This window comes from Otolemur garnettii, unplaced genomic scaffold, assembly GCF_000181295.1.
Source record: "Otolemur garnettii isolate 467f Iridium unplaced genomic scaffold, OtoGar3 scaffold00094, whole genome shotgun sequence".
In the NCBI taxonomy this organism is placed as follows: Eukaryota; Metazoa; Chordata; class Mammalia; order Primates; family Galagidae; genus Otolemur; species Otolemur garnettii.
In genome coordinates this window covers 4,046,949-4,058,788 of record NW_003852489.1, presented here as the reverse complement: position 1 = coordinate 4,058,788, position 11,840 = coordinate 4,046,949, and the positions used below count along the sequence as shown (strand labels likewise).

Here is an 11,840-nt window from a genome sequence, read left to right as displayed (position 1 = left end):
AAAAAAAAAAAGATTCTTTGTGTTATTTTGTTCTAGCAACTTTATTGATATAGCATACAACTCACCCCTTTAAGATGTACAATGTTTTTTATCATATTCACAAAGTTATACAACATATCATATTCCTCACTCCATAAAGAAAACCTGTACCTGTTAGGGGGGGCCACTCTGCATTTTCCCTCAGTTCCTCCAGTCCTAGGTGACCACTACTCTCCTTTTTGTCTCTGTAGATTTGCCTGTTTTGGACATTTTGTATAATTGGGATCATACACTATCTTGCCTTTTGTTTGTTTTTTTGTTTGAGACAGAGTCTCAAGCTGTCGCCCTGGGTAGAATGCCGTGGCATCACAGCCCACAGCAACTTCCATATCTTCTTGCCTCAGTTTTTTTATTTTTTTAGTAGAGACTGGGTCTCACTTTTTGCTCAGTCTCGTCTCGAACTGGTGAGCTCAAGCAATCCACCCGCCTTAGCTTCCCGGAGTGCTGGGATTACAGGTATGAGCCACCTGGCCTAGCATCATCTCTTGCCTTTTGTGATTGGTTAGAATTACAGGTGTGATTACAGGATTACAGCCACCTCGCCTGGCGTCATGTCTCCCCTTTTGTGATTGGTTAGGATTATAGGCATGAGCCACCTTGCCTGGCATCATGTCTCGCCTTTTGTGATTGGTTAGGATTACAGGCCTGAGCCACCTTGCCTAGTGTCATGTCTCACCTTCTGTGATTGGTTAGGATTACAGGTGTGAGCCACCTCACCTGGCATCGTGTCTCCCCTTTTGTGATTGGTTAGGATTACAGGTGTGAGCCACCTCACCTGGCATCGTGTCTCCCCTCTTGTGATCGGCTTCTTTCACTTAGCCTGATGCTTTTAAGGTTCATTCAGCTTGTTGGCAGCATGTGTTCATTCCTCTTTATGGCCAAATAATATTCCACTGTATGAATATGTCATGTTTTGTATATCTCTTCACCAGTTAATGTTGCAGAGGGAATGGCCTGAAAAAAACAAGGGAAAAAGTGTTTCCTGCTAGCTAGGCATTGTGGTGGGTGCCTGTAGTCCCACAAGAAGATTGCTTAAGCCCAAGAGTTTGAGGCTACTGGGAGCTATAACACCATGGCACTCTACCTAGGGTGACAGAGTGAGACTCTGTCTCAAAAAGATACATGAATATTTTTTCTGTCTCCTTGACTTTTTGGGAACTAAAACCTATATCCCTGCCTCAGGCCAGTGGTCAAGAGGGACTGGGAAAGTCTCTTTTTTCCACATTGGATAGTTTAAAGGAATAGCCTGGGTGGAGGTCACAAGATCTACTTGGCTCAGATGGAATTGGTGTAGGTCATGAGATCTTAGGTGAAGATGAGATCAATGTGGGCAGCACCTGTGGCTCAAAGGAGTAGGGCACAGGCCCCATATGCCGGAGGTGGCAGGTTCAAACCCAGCGCTGGCCAAAAACTTCAAAAAACAACAACAACAAAAAGATGAGATCAATCTGGATAGGGGTCACAAGACCTTGCAGAAACTGTGACATTGTCTTGGCCCAAGATGGGATTTTGGGATCAGAACCTTTAAAAGCTCTGTGCTTGAGGCTGGGTGTGGTAGCTCAGGCCTGTAATGCTAGCACTCTGGGAGACCAAGGTGGGTGGATTGCTTGCTCAGGAGTTCAAGACCAACCTAAGCAAAAGTGAGACCCCCATCTTTAAAAATAGCCAGGCATTGTCATGGCCACCTGTAGTCCCAGCTATCAGGGAGGCTGAGGCAAGAGGATTGCTTGAGCCCAAGAGTTTGTGGTTGTTGTGAGCAATGAAACTACCGCACTCCCAAGAGTGACAGAGTGAGACTCTGTCTCAAAAAAAAAAAAAAAAAAAGAAAGAAAGAAAGAAAAGCTCTATACATCTGCTCAGAAGCAGGAATTTGGATTTTGAGACCATTATCAGCCATTTTCCTCTTTTGACCACAAAGTAATAAACTTCTTGTTTCTTCTTCCCAAGCTGCTTGTCCCTCTTTTTCTGATGAGGCTTTAGGGGACAAATACTGAACTTTCAGTAACATTAATGGACATTTGGCTTGTTCTTCCCTTTTTTTTGAGACAGAGCCTCAAGCTGTCCCCCTGGGTAGAGTGCTGTGGCATCACAGCTCACAGCAACCTCCAGCTCCTGGGCTCAAGCGAGTCTCCTGCCTCCGCCTCCCAAGTAGCTGGGACCACAGGCGCCCGCCACAACGCCCGGCTGTTTTTTGGTTGCAGCCGTCATTGTCGTTTGGGGGCCCGGGCTGGATTCGAACCCGCCACCTTAAGTGTATGTGGCTGGCACCTTAGCCACTTGAGCCACAGGCACCGAGCCATGTTTTCATTTCTTAGTGGTGCCCATAAAGTTTGTGTGCAATTTAAAATAGTTGACTAATTTAATTTGCATATGAACTTTATGGACACCCACTATATCTAAGAGTAGAATTGCTAGGGCCTGTGGCGATGCTATGTTTAATCATTTGAGAGCTGGCAGACTATTTACCAAGTAGCTATACTATTTTACATTTTCTACCAGCAGCATCTGAGGGTTCCAGTTTCTCTACATACTTGCCTCTTTTTTTCTTTGCAGGTTTTTTGGCTGGGGCATGGTTTGAACCTGCTGCCACCTATAGCATATGGGGCCGGCGCCCTACTCCTTTGAGCCAATTTTTATGTCACTTTTACTATAACCATCCTAGTGGATGTGAAATTGTATCTCTGTGGTTTTGATTTGCGTATCCCTGATGGCTAATGACTTTGAACATCTTTTTCACATGCTTATTGACAATTTATATATCTTTTTTGGAGAAACATCTGTTCATATCTTTTGCCCACTTAAAAATCGGGGTTTTCTTTTTTTTTTCCTTCTTTTTTTTTTGAGAGACTCTTACTATGTTGCCCTCAGTAGAGTGCCATGGGGTCACAGGTCACAGCAACCTCAAACTCTTGGGCTTAAGTGATTCTCTTGCCTCGGCCTCCCAAGTAGCAGGGACTACAGGTGCCCGCCACAACGCCCGGCTATTTTTTTTGTTGCAGTTGTCATTGTTGTTGAGCAGGCCCAGGCAGGGTTGAACCCTCTAGCCCTGGTGTATGTGGCCGGCACCATAACCACTAAACTACAAGCGCCAAGCTGAAAAATTAGGGTTTTTTGGTTATTGAATTGTTTTGGATCCTAGGCACATATCAGGTGTATGATTAACAAACATTTTCTTTTTTCCTGTGGGTTTTCTTTTCACTGCCTGGGTGTCCTTTCTCTTCATGCCTCGCTCTGGTCTCCTCACCTTCCTGTTTTCTAAGGTGTGCTCTCTGGCCTCCAAATCCAGTAGTTCTCTTAGCTTGAATGTCTAGCAGCATTTTACACCTGACAGCTCTCTCCTTGAACTTCCTCCCTGAACCTGTCCTTCTCCCTCCCTAATTGCCCTTTCTGGTATTTTCCCACCATTTTTACTTCCTTCAGCTGGAAGATACTCATTTCCCACAGATCCTTCAGCTCTTACTCTTCACCTGGTGCCTTATCAGTTCAAATTATCTATCTGCAAATGAGACTCTAACCTTTACCCTCCATTCCTGATTTCTTTTCCAAATAGTGGCTTATTCAAGCTGAGAGGGCTGATTAAGAAAATAAAACAAAACACACTTGCCTAGTCCCTTTTTCTTTGTTGCCTTCTGCTTCTTCCAATTTAGCATGTTTGGAATTACATTTATTTTTTTACCATTTCTCCTCCGTCCACTTCCCTCATCTGTATACTTCTGTCTCTCTGACCTTGGCTCAAGGGCTCATTATCTCTCGGTTAATCTTGCTGTACTGCCCCAGAATACAAAGCAAACCAAAGCAAATTAGCTTGTTTATTGTCTCTCTCTCTTTTTTGTACACAGCAGCTTACATCTACAGGGATATTTCTCTCTTAAGATTTTTTGTTTGTTTTTTGAGGCAGGGTCTCACTTTGTTATCCTTGCTAGGGTAGAGTGGCACAATTATTATGATCATAGCTCGTTTCTACCTCAAATTCCGGGGCTCAAGAGATCCTCCTACCTCAGCTACCCAAGCAGCTGGGACTACAGGTACTTGTTACCACGCCCGGCTAAATTTTTAAAGTTTTTCTGGAGATAGGATCTCAGTGTGTTACCCAGCTTGATCTAGAATTCCTGGCCTAAAGTGACCTCCTGCTTCCCTATCCCAAAGTACCAGGATCCTTAACACAAACTACCACTCTCAGTCCTTAAAGTGGTATTAATCCTACTCTCCTTCCTGTTGCCTGCCTCTTCCCCTTCCAGTCCTCCTTGGAATCCAAATGAGCCACCCCAACGCGCAGTCCTAATCCTTATGCCCTTTTATGCTTAATCTGTGGCTCATGTATTACCTGTCGGATTTGTAGGCATGTTTTAGCCTGGCATTCCCTGCCCTCATTATGCCCTGAACTTTCTCATGTGGATGGAAAAGAAGCCATACTCTATAAAATATTTAAAGAGGTTTATTCTGAACCAAATTTGAGGACTAAGACCTAGAGCTACCCCCAAGAAGCCATGAGCAAGTGGGCTTGTGGTGGTGGTGGTGGGGTTATGGTTTGGTTTTATATATTTTAGGGAGACAGGAACTACAGGGAAAGTAATAAATCACTATGTGGAAGGTGTACATTGGTTTGGCCCCAAAGGGTGGGATATCTTAAAGTGGGGCTTACAGGGTATAGATGTGTTCGGCTGACAATTGGCTGAAAGAAGTAGGCTCTGTCTAATAGACCAGGAGTCAGCAAAAAGGAATGCTGAGTTGAGATAAGGCTCTGTTAATCAGACACACTACAGGATATATGGCCAGACTCAAGTGTTTGTTGTGTATATTGATGACCTGCAGGTAGGTCTCTCATAGCCTTAGGCCTGTTAATGAGTCCCAAGAATGTCTCTAAGAAGGGAGGGGGAGGGGACACCATGAGGCTTGTCTGATCTCCTTTCTCATGTTTTAGGGATCCCGTTGGCCAAGAGGGCGTCCAGTCACTCACGGTGGGGGTGGGAGCCTTAAGATTTTATTTCAGGGGTGACACCTGTGGCTCAAGGAGTAGGGTGCCAGCCCCATATACCGGGGATGGTGGGTTCAAACCCAGCCCTGGCCAAAAACTGAAAAAAAAAAAAAAAAAAAAAAGATTTTATTTCAGTTCATACTGGCTTCATCTCCTGCTGGCTTCTCTGCTTGGGTCCCCGTCTGTTTTTCATCCTATCTTTACTGCCTTTCTTTGTTCTGGTACTTTCCTGCTCTGGTCCATGTCTATTGAAACTGTTCTTATCCTTCAGGGTCCAAGTCACGTGATAATTTTTCCATGAAGCTTTCCTACTGAGGCCTTTAGACAGAAGTAATACTCCTTTCTCTGAACTCCTATGACATCCTATATCTCAGTTTATGTCACTTAATTATTTTTGCCTTTGTTATTTTTTAAATATATTTGCTTACCTTCAAAAAATAATACATACTCAGCTCCGTGCCCATAGCACAGTGGTTACAGCACTGGTCACATACACCGAGGCTGGTGGGTTCGAACCCACCCGGGCCAGCTAAACATCAATGACAACTGCAACAACAACAAAAATAGCTGGGTGTTGTGGCAGGCGCCTGTAGTCCCAGCTACTTGGGAGGCTGAGGCAAGAGAATCGCTTAAGCCCAAGAGTCTGAGGTTGCTGTGATTCCACGGCACTCTACCGAGGGTGACGTAATGAGACTCTGTCTCAAAAAAAAATAATAATAATAATTCATACTCATTTATTCAAGTGCAAAAGAATATGGAAACAAAAGTAAGTGTCTTTCCGACCCCTTTCCAGATACTGTCACTGTAACTGGTGCCGTGTGTTTCCATAGGGATCCTGCCATGTGTGTGTTCAGCTTCCTTGGAGACATGTGTCTTAATTTCTGTGCTTCCCACAGGAATTACAACACTGTGTGCACATTTGTTCACTCAGACAATACTTACTGCCTTCCTACTATGTGCCGGGGACTGTGCTAAGCGTTGGAGACACAGCAGAGAGCCACCATAGATACGATGTTCAGTGTAAAAGACAAACGTTAGGTCAGGTACTAGTGGTTCCAGTGGTTCTCGCCTGTCACCCTAACACTCTGGGAGGCTGGGGTGGGTGGTTGCTTGAACTCAGGAGTTCAGGACTGATCTGACCAAGAGTGAGACTGTGTCTCTACTGGAAAAAAAAAAAAAAAGAAAGAAAGAAAAAATTGAGATAAACTAGCTGGGCATTGTGGGAGGTGCTTGTAGTCTCCGCTGCATGGGAGGCTAAGGCAAGAGGATTGCTTAAGTCCAAAAACTTGAAGTTGTTGTGAGCTATGATGATGCCAGGGCACTCAACCCAGGGCCACAGAGTGAGACTCTGTCTAAAAAAGTTTTACAAAATATTCTCTACCTGATGGCCACCTCTTTGTAGAATTTCATAATGAATCTTTTATAAATAAAGATACATTTACGTACAAATTTTCATTTTCCTCCTGGATGGTAACTTTGGGACACCCTGTACATTAAAGTGAAAGAATGTATAGGCTAGATGTAGTGGCTCACACCTGTAATCCTAGGACTGCGGGAGGTCAAGGTGGGAGGATCACTTCAGCTCAGGAGTTTGAGACCAGCCTGATTAAAAGCAAGAACTTGTCTCCACCAAAAATATAAAAAAATTAGCTGGGCATGGTGGTGTGTGCTCAACTACTCAGGAGGCTGAAGTGGAGGATCGCTGGAGCCCAGGCGTGTGAGGTTGCAGTGAGCTATGATGATGCCACTCACTGTACTCAGTTCTCCGGAGCTCAAGCAGTCCACTCACTTCAGCCTCCCAGAGTGCTAGGGTTATAGGCGTGAGCCACTGCACTCAGCCAGACCTATTTATTATTTAATACCCTGTCATTTCTAGTTTCTCTAAGTCACAAGCAAGCCCACATTACCAAATTCAATGGACACTTAGCTGTCTTTGTTTTGATCAGCCACTCAGTAAAATTTGGCATAGCTGACTCTTGTATTCAAAGTCTCCTCTGTGTGATTAGTGACAGCCCTGCTCCTACTATTCCTCCTGTCTCAATAAATAACTCCATGTGGTCCCCTTTTTGGCTCTTTCTTCTTCCCCTAACCTCTAAATGCTAGTCTTAGATCCTCTGTCAAGATGACCAGCCCCATTCCATGGCTTTAAATATCGCCTGTATTCCCCAACCTTCCAGCTTCTCGTCAACTCTAACCAACTCCCTAAGCTCGAGATTTCTGTGTCCAGCAGGCATCCTGATATGGGCATATTCCATGGACTTCCCAAATATAATGTGTCTAGCACACTTCTCTTAGCTTTCCCCCCAAAGCCTATTTCTTTTATTTTTTTTTAGAGACAGTCTCACTCTGTCGCCCCTAGTAGAGTACTGTGGCGTCCAGCTCTTGGGCCCAGGCGATTCTCCTGCCTTAGCCTCCCAAGTAGCTGGGACTACAGGCACCTGCCACAACACCTGGCTATTTTCTTGCTGCAGTTTGGCCAAGGCTGGGTTTGAACCCACCACCCTCAGTATATGGGGCTGGCACCCTACTCACTGAGCCACAGGCACCGCCCCCAAACGCCTATTTCTTTAATCTCTCCATTGCTCAATTTAAAAAACTTCGTTCCAGATTTCGTACAGTGAAGCCTACAGTTGTGTTGCCAAGGCCTTGTGTGATCTGTCTTCTCCCTTCCGACTTTCCCTTGGCCTTTGCCATTCTTGCCATGTTCACGAGCTGCTGCCTCGGGACCTCTCATTATTTCTCACGTAGCCAGTTCATTTTCACCAGGGAAGAGAAACAGAGGTGTAGAACTTAATTCACAGGCTGTGGTTTGCACAGCATCCTGGACGGTGGCACTGTCAGGCAAGGCTGGGTATACTGAAAACAAAACAAAGCAGAACCTCGCCATAGGGAACAAAGAAAAAGGTGGGTCTTAGACACCTGGAGTGCCAGGTCTCAGTGGGGATGTTACCTGGGCAGTTAACTGGAAGGCAGCTTTTCTTTTCTTTTTTCACATGCATGCTAAAATAGGTGCTAAAATGAAACAAAGATGTGGTATATAATAGACATTGTCTTTGAAATTTTGTATTTCTAAGTTTAAGCAATTCTGCCTTAAGAGGAGAAAAAGCCGTTGGCCCAGAAAAACCTTCAAATCGTGGTTGTGTATAGGCCAGTGGCAACACTATAGAATACAAAAAATTTAGTTCAGATCTTTTTGTTTTTCTTTACAGGAGACTTAATGGAGAATTTAGTTCCTCATCCTGAATTCAAGATGCTGAGTGTCCGTAACATTCCTCAGATGTCTGAGAATTCACTGGCATATAGCACGTTTACTTGGGCTGGCCTCCTCAAGCATTTGAGACAGATGCTCATTTCTCATGCAAAGATGGAAGAAGGTAAAGGATATTTTTAAAATATGCAGCCCACAGTCTGGGAAAAGTGCCTGTCCTGGAGCTTTCAAATATAAACCAGCTTGGACCAGTTGAAATAATGGTTCCTTCTTCTGGCCTGGGAGGCTCCTACAGAAACTCAGCAGGACATCCCAGAGGGCTTCTTACTCATTTCACAGTTTTATTACCAAAAAATATTTCAGATGAATGCCATATGAAAAACAATTTTATTACTGGCTCAGCACCTGTAGCTCAGTGGTTAGGGCACTGACCACATACGCCGGGGCTGGCATGTTCGAACCTGGCCCAGGCCTACTAAACAACAGTGACAACTACAACAACAACAAGAACAACAAAAAATAGCTGGGCTTTGTGATGGGCGCCTATAGCCCCAGCTGCTCAGGAGACTGAGACGGGAGAATTGCTTAAGCCCAAGAATTTAAGGTTGTGTGAGCTGTGACGCCACTGTGCTCTACCCAGGATGACAGCTTGAGACTCTGTCTCAAAAAAAAAAAAATGCCTGGGCAGTACCTGTGGCTCAGTGGGTAGGGCGCTAACGCCATGTACTGAGGGTGGCAGGTTTGAAACCAGCCCTGGCCAAACTGCAACAACAACAACAAAATAGTTGGGCTTTGTGGTGGGCGCCTGTAGTCCCAGCTGTTCAGGAGGCTGAGGCAAGAGAATTGCCTAAGCCCAGGAGTTAGAGGTTGACGCGGGTTGTGACACCATGGCACTCTATCGAGGGCGATAAAGTGAGACTCTGTCTCTTAAAAAAAAAAGTCTGGCCTACCTCCAAGACCTCAACTGCAGGCATAAGTTTTAGCTTTTCTGGCTATTTAGTCAGTAACAGTGGTTCATTTGCTTTCTAACTTCCAAAACTTTGTTCTCCTTATCGTCTTTCCTGTTCCCTGTCTTGTGTATGCCTTTTATGAAATCCCTTTGTTAGGCCGAGCATAGTGGCTTATGATTGTAATCCTAAGGAGTTGAAGATCAGCGTGAGCAAGAGTGGGACCCCGGCCCTAAAAATAGCCTGGCGTTGTGGTAGGCACCTGTAGTCCCAGCTACTTAGGAGGCTGAGGTAAGAGGATCACTTGAGGGCAAGAGTTTGAGGTTACTAAAAAAAAAAAAAAGGGTTTGAGGTTGCTGTGAGCTATGACACCATGGGACTCTTTCTACCCAAGGCAACAGAATGAAACTGTCTCAATGAAAGAAATAAAGTAACTGTGCCAGATACCTATAGTCCCTGCTATTCAGGAGGCTGAGATAAGAGGATCGCTTGAGCCCAGGAGCCTGAGGTTGCTACCATTGCACTCTACCTAGGGTGACAAAGTAATACTGTCTCAAAAAAAGAGAACTCTTTATTGCCTTAGCGAGATTTGGGAAGAGAATGGCGGTAAACTGGTATGTTCAGTCTGTCCTGTTTAACTAGAAATCACTACTCTGTATTATGTTAGTAGCATATATTATCCAACAAATTAAAATAACTTAGGTTTCAATGCTGTGAAAGTGGATTTTCTCAATATTTACTTATAATATTGTACTGGTTTTAGATTGTAATGCCAGAGACTGGAAGATAAAAGAAAGTTTACATCTTAAAGTAGTGCTTCCCAATTTTTTTGGCCACAGTACCTGTTTTTCTAGAAATACTTGTTAATATCTTAAGGAACACACTGTTCCTCAGGGTAGTGTGAGACATGCTGCTCTGAGCACACTTAGGTACAGAAACCACAGTTTGCTGAGTTATTTTCTCATGCAGAACTTTAGGGCATCAGCATTTTTCACAGTTACAGAGTTTGAATGTATATATGTTTCCTTTCTTTTTTTGTTAAGCAGGCTCGGGTGGGGTTTGAACCCGCCACCTCTGGTGCACAGGACTGACGCTCTAACCACTGAGCTATGGGTGCTCAGCCATGTGTAAATATCTTCATATACATATGAATATATATGAATGAGTTTTATTTATGCCACAAACCAGGATCTAGTTTTATGACTGCTCCTGTTATCAGATTGTTTTACTTTTATAAAGATAGACCGTATTTCTGTCACTCTCAGCAATGTATCTGTTTCCACGTGTTCAGCAACAGGAGGGATGAGTAATCCAGCAGGGAGCAAGGCAGAAGTTAGTGCGTTCTGTGACCTAGCTGTCGTACGCTGTCATTTCTGCACTATCCTTTTGGTTATTAAAGTTGGCCCTCTCCAGTGCGGGAGCATGTTGCCCAAGGACTGAAAGGGGTCCTCTTGGAGGCTGACTTTCTGCCCTCTGCCATCTCTCCCTAATGAATCTTGTTTTTCCACATGTAGAATAAACTCTTCCTCTCCCAGGGCTCCCAGATATTAGATCCCATTAGCACACCATCCTCTAGTCCAGAATCTTGTTTTCTTTTTTTTTAAATTTTTTTGTAGAGACAGAGTCTCACTTTACCGCCCTTGGTAGAGTGCTGTAGTGTCACACAGTTCAAAGCAACCTCTAACTCCTGGGCTTAGGCGATTCTCTTGCATCAGCCTTCCTAGTAGCTGGGACTATAGGCTCCCGCCTGGCTATTTTTTTGTTGCAGTTTGGCCGGGGCTGGGTTTGAACCTGTCACCCTTGGTATGTGGGGCCCGCGCCCTACCCACTGAGCCACAAGCGCTGCCCCAGAATCTTGTTTTCTAAAAGTAGTGTGGATTTATACTCCTCAGTTGATATTTCTTAAGTACAGTTCCTTGACTTTTGTTTTTATTTATTTATTTTATTTATTTTTTGGAAACAGAGTCTTATAATGTTGCCCTCGGTAGAGTACCATGGTGTCCCAGTTCACAGCAACCTCAAACTCTTAGGCTTCAGTGATCCTCTTGCCTCAGTTTTTCTTTTCTTCTCTTTTTTTTTTGACAGAGTCTTACTATGTCACCCTCGATAGAGTGCTATTGCGTCATAGCTCACAGCAACCTCCAACTCTTGGGCTTAAGCGATTCTCTTGCCTCAGCCTCCTAAGCAGCTCGGACAAGTGCCTGCCACAATGCCCAGCTATTTTTCTGTTGAGTTGTCATTGTTGCTTAGCTGGCCTAGGCAAGGTGCGAACCTGCCAGCCTTGGTGTATGTGGCTGATGCCCTAACCACTATGCTGTGGGTGCAAGCCTTAGTTTTTCTATTTTAGTATAGATGGGGTCTTGCTTTTGCTCAGGCTGGTCTCAAACTTGTGAGCTCAAGCTATCCACTCGCCTTGGCCTCCCAGAGTGCTAGGATTACAGATGTGAGCCACCACTCTCGGCCATAGTTCCTTGACTTTTTTGTACATACTCTGGTGGAACAGGCATGGGACAACTGGTAGACACTCCTTCTGAAGAGAAGAGGAAAATGTCAAGACTTGGTGGCTCATACCTATAATCCTAGCACTCTGGGAGGCTGAGGCAGGTGGACTGCCTGAGCTCAGGACTAGCCTGAGCAAAAGAGACCCCACCTCTTAAAAAAAAAAATAGGC

At 44.6% G+C, this 11,840-nt stretch overlaps 1 protein-coding gene across 4 annotated transcripts in view; it reads left to right on the top strand.

Moving 5' to 3' along the window:
• The window catches only part of TUBD1 (tubulin delta 1), a 26,962-nt gene that overhangs the window by 7,946 nt on the left and 7,176 nt on the right, over positions 1-11,840 (top strand). For 2 of the 4 annotated variants that reach the window (XM_012808774.1, XM_003795595.2), the window contains one exon: positions 8,224-8,388. The exons of the other annotated variants lie outside the window; for them this stretch is intronic. In XM_012808774.1, the coding sequence (XP_012664228.1) occupies positions 8,224-8,388 (165 nt within the window). The remainder of the gene's footprint in view (positions 1-8,223; positions 8,389-11,840) is intronic. 4 annotated transcript variants of the gene reach the window in all.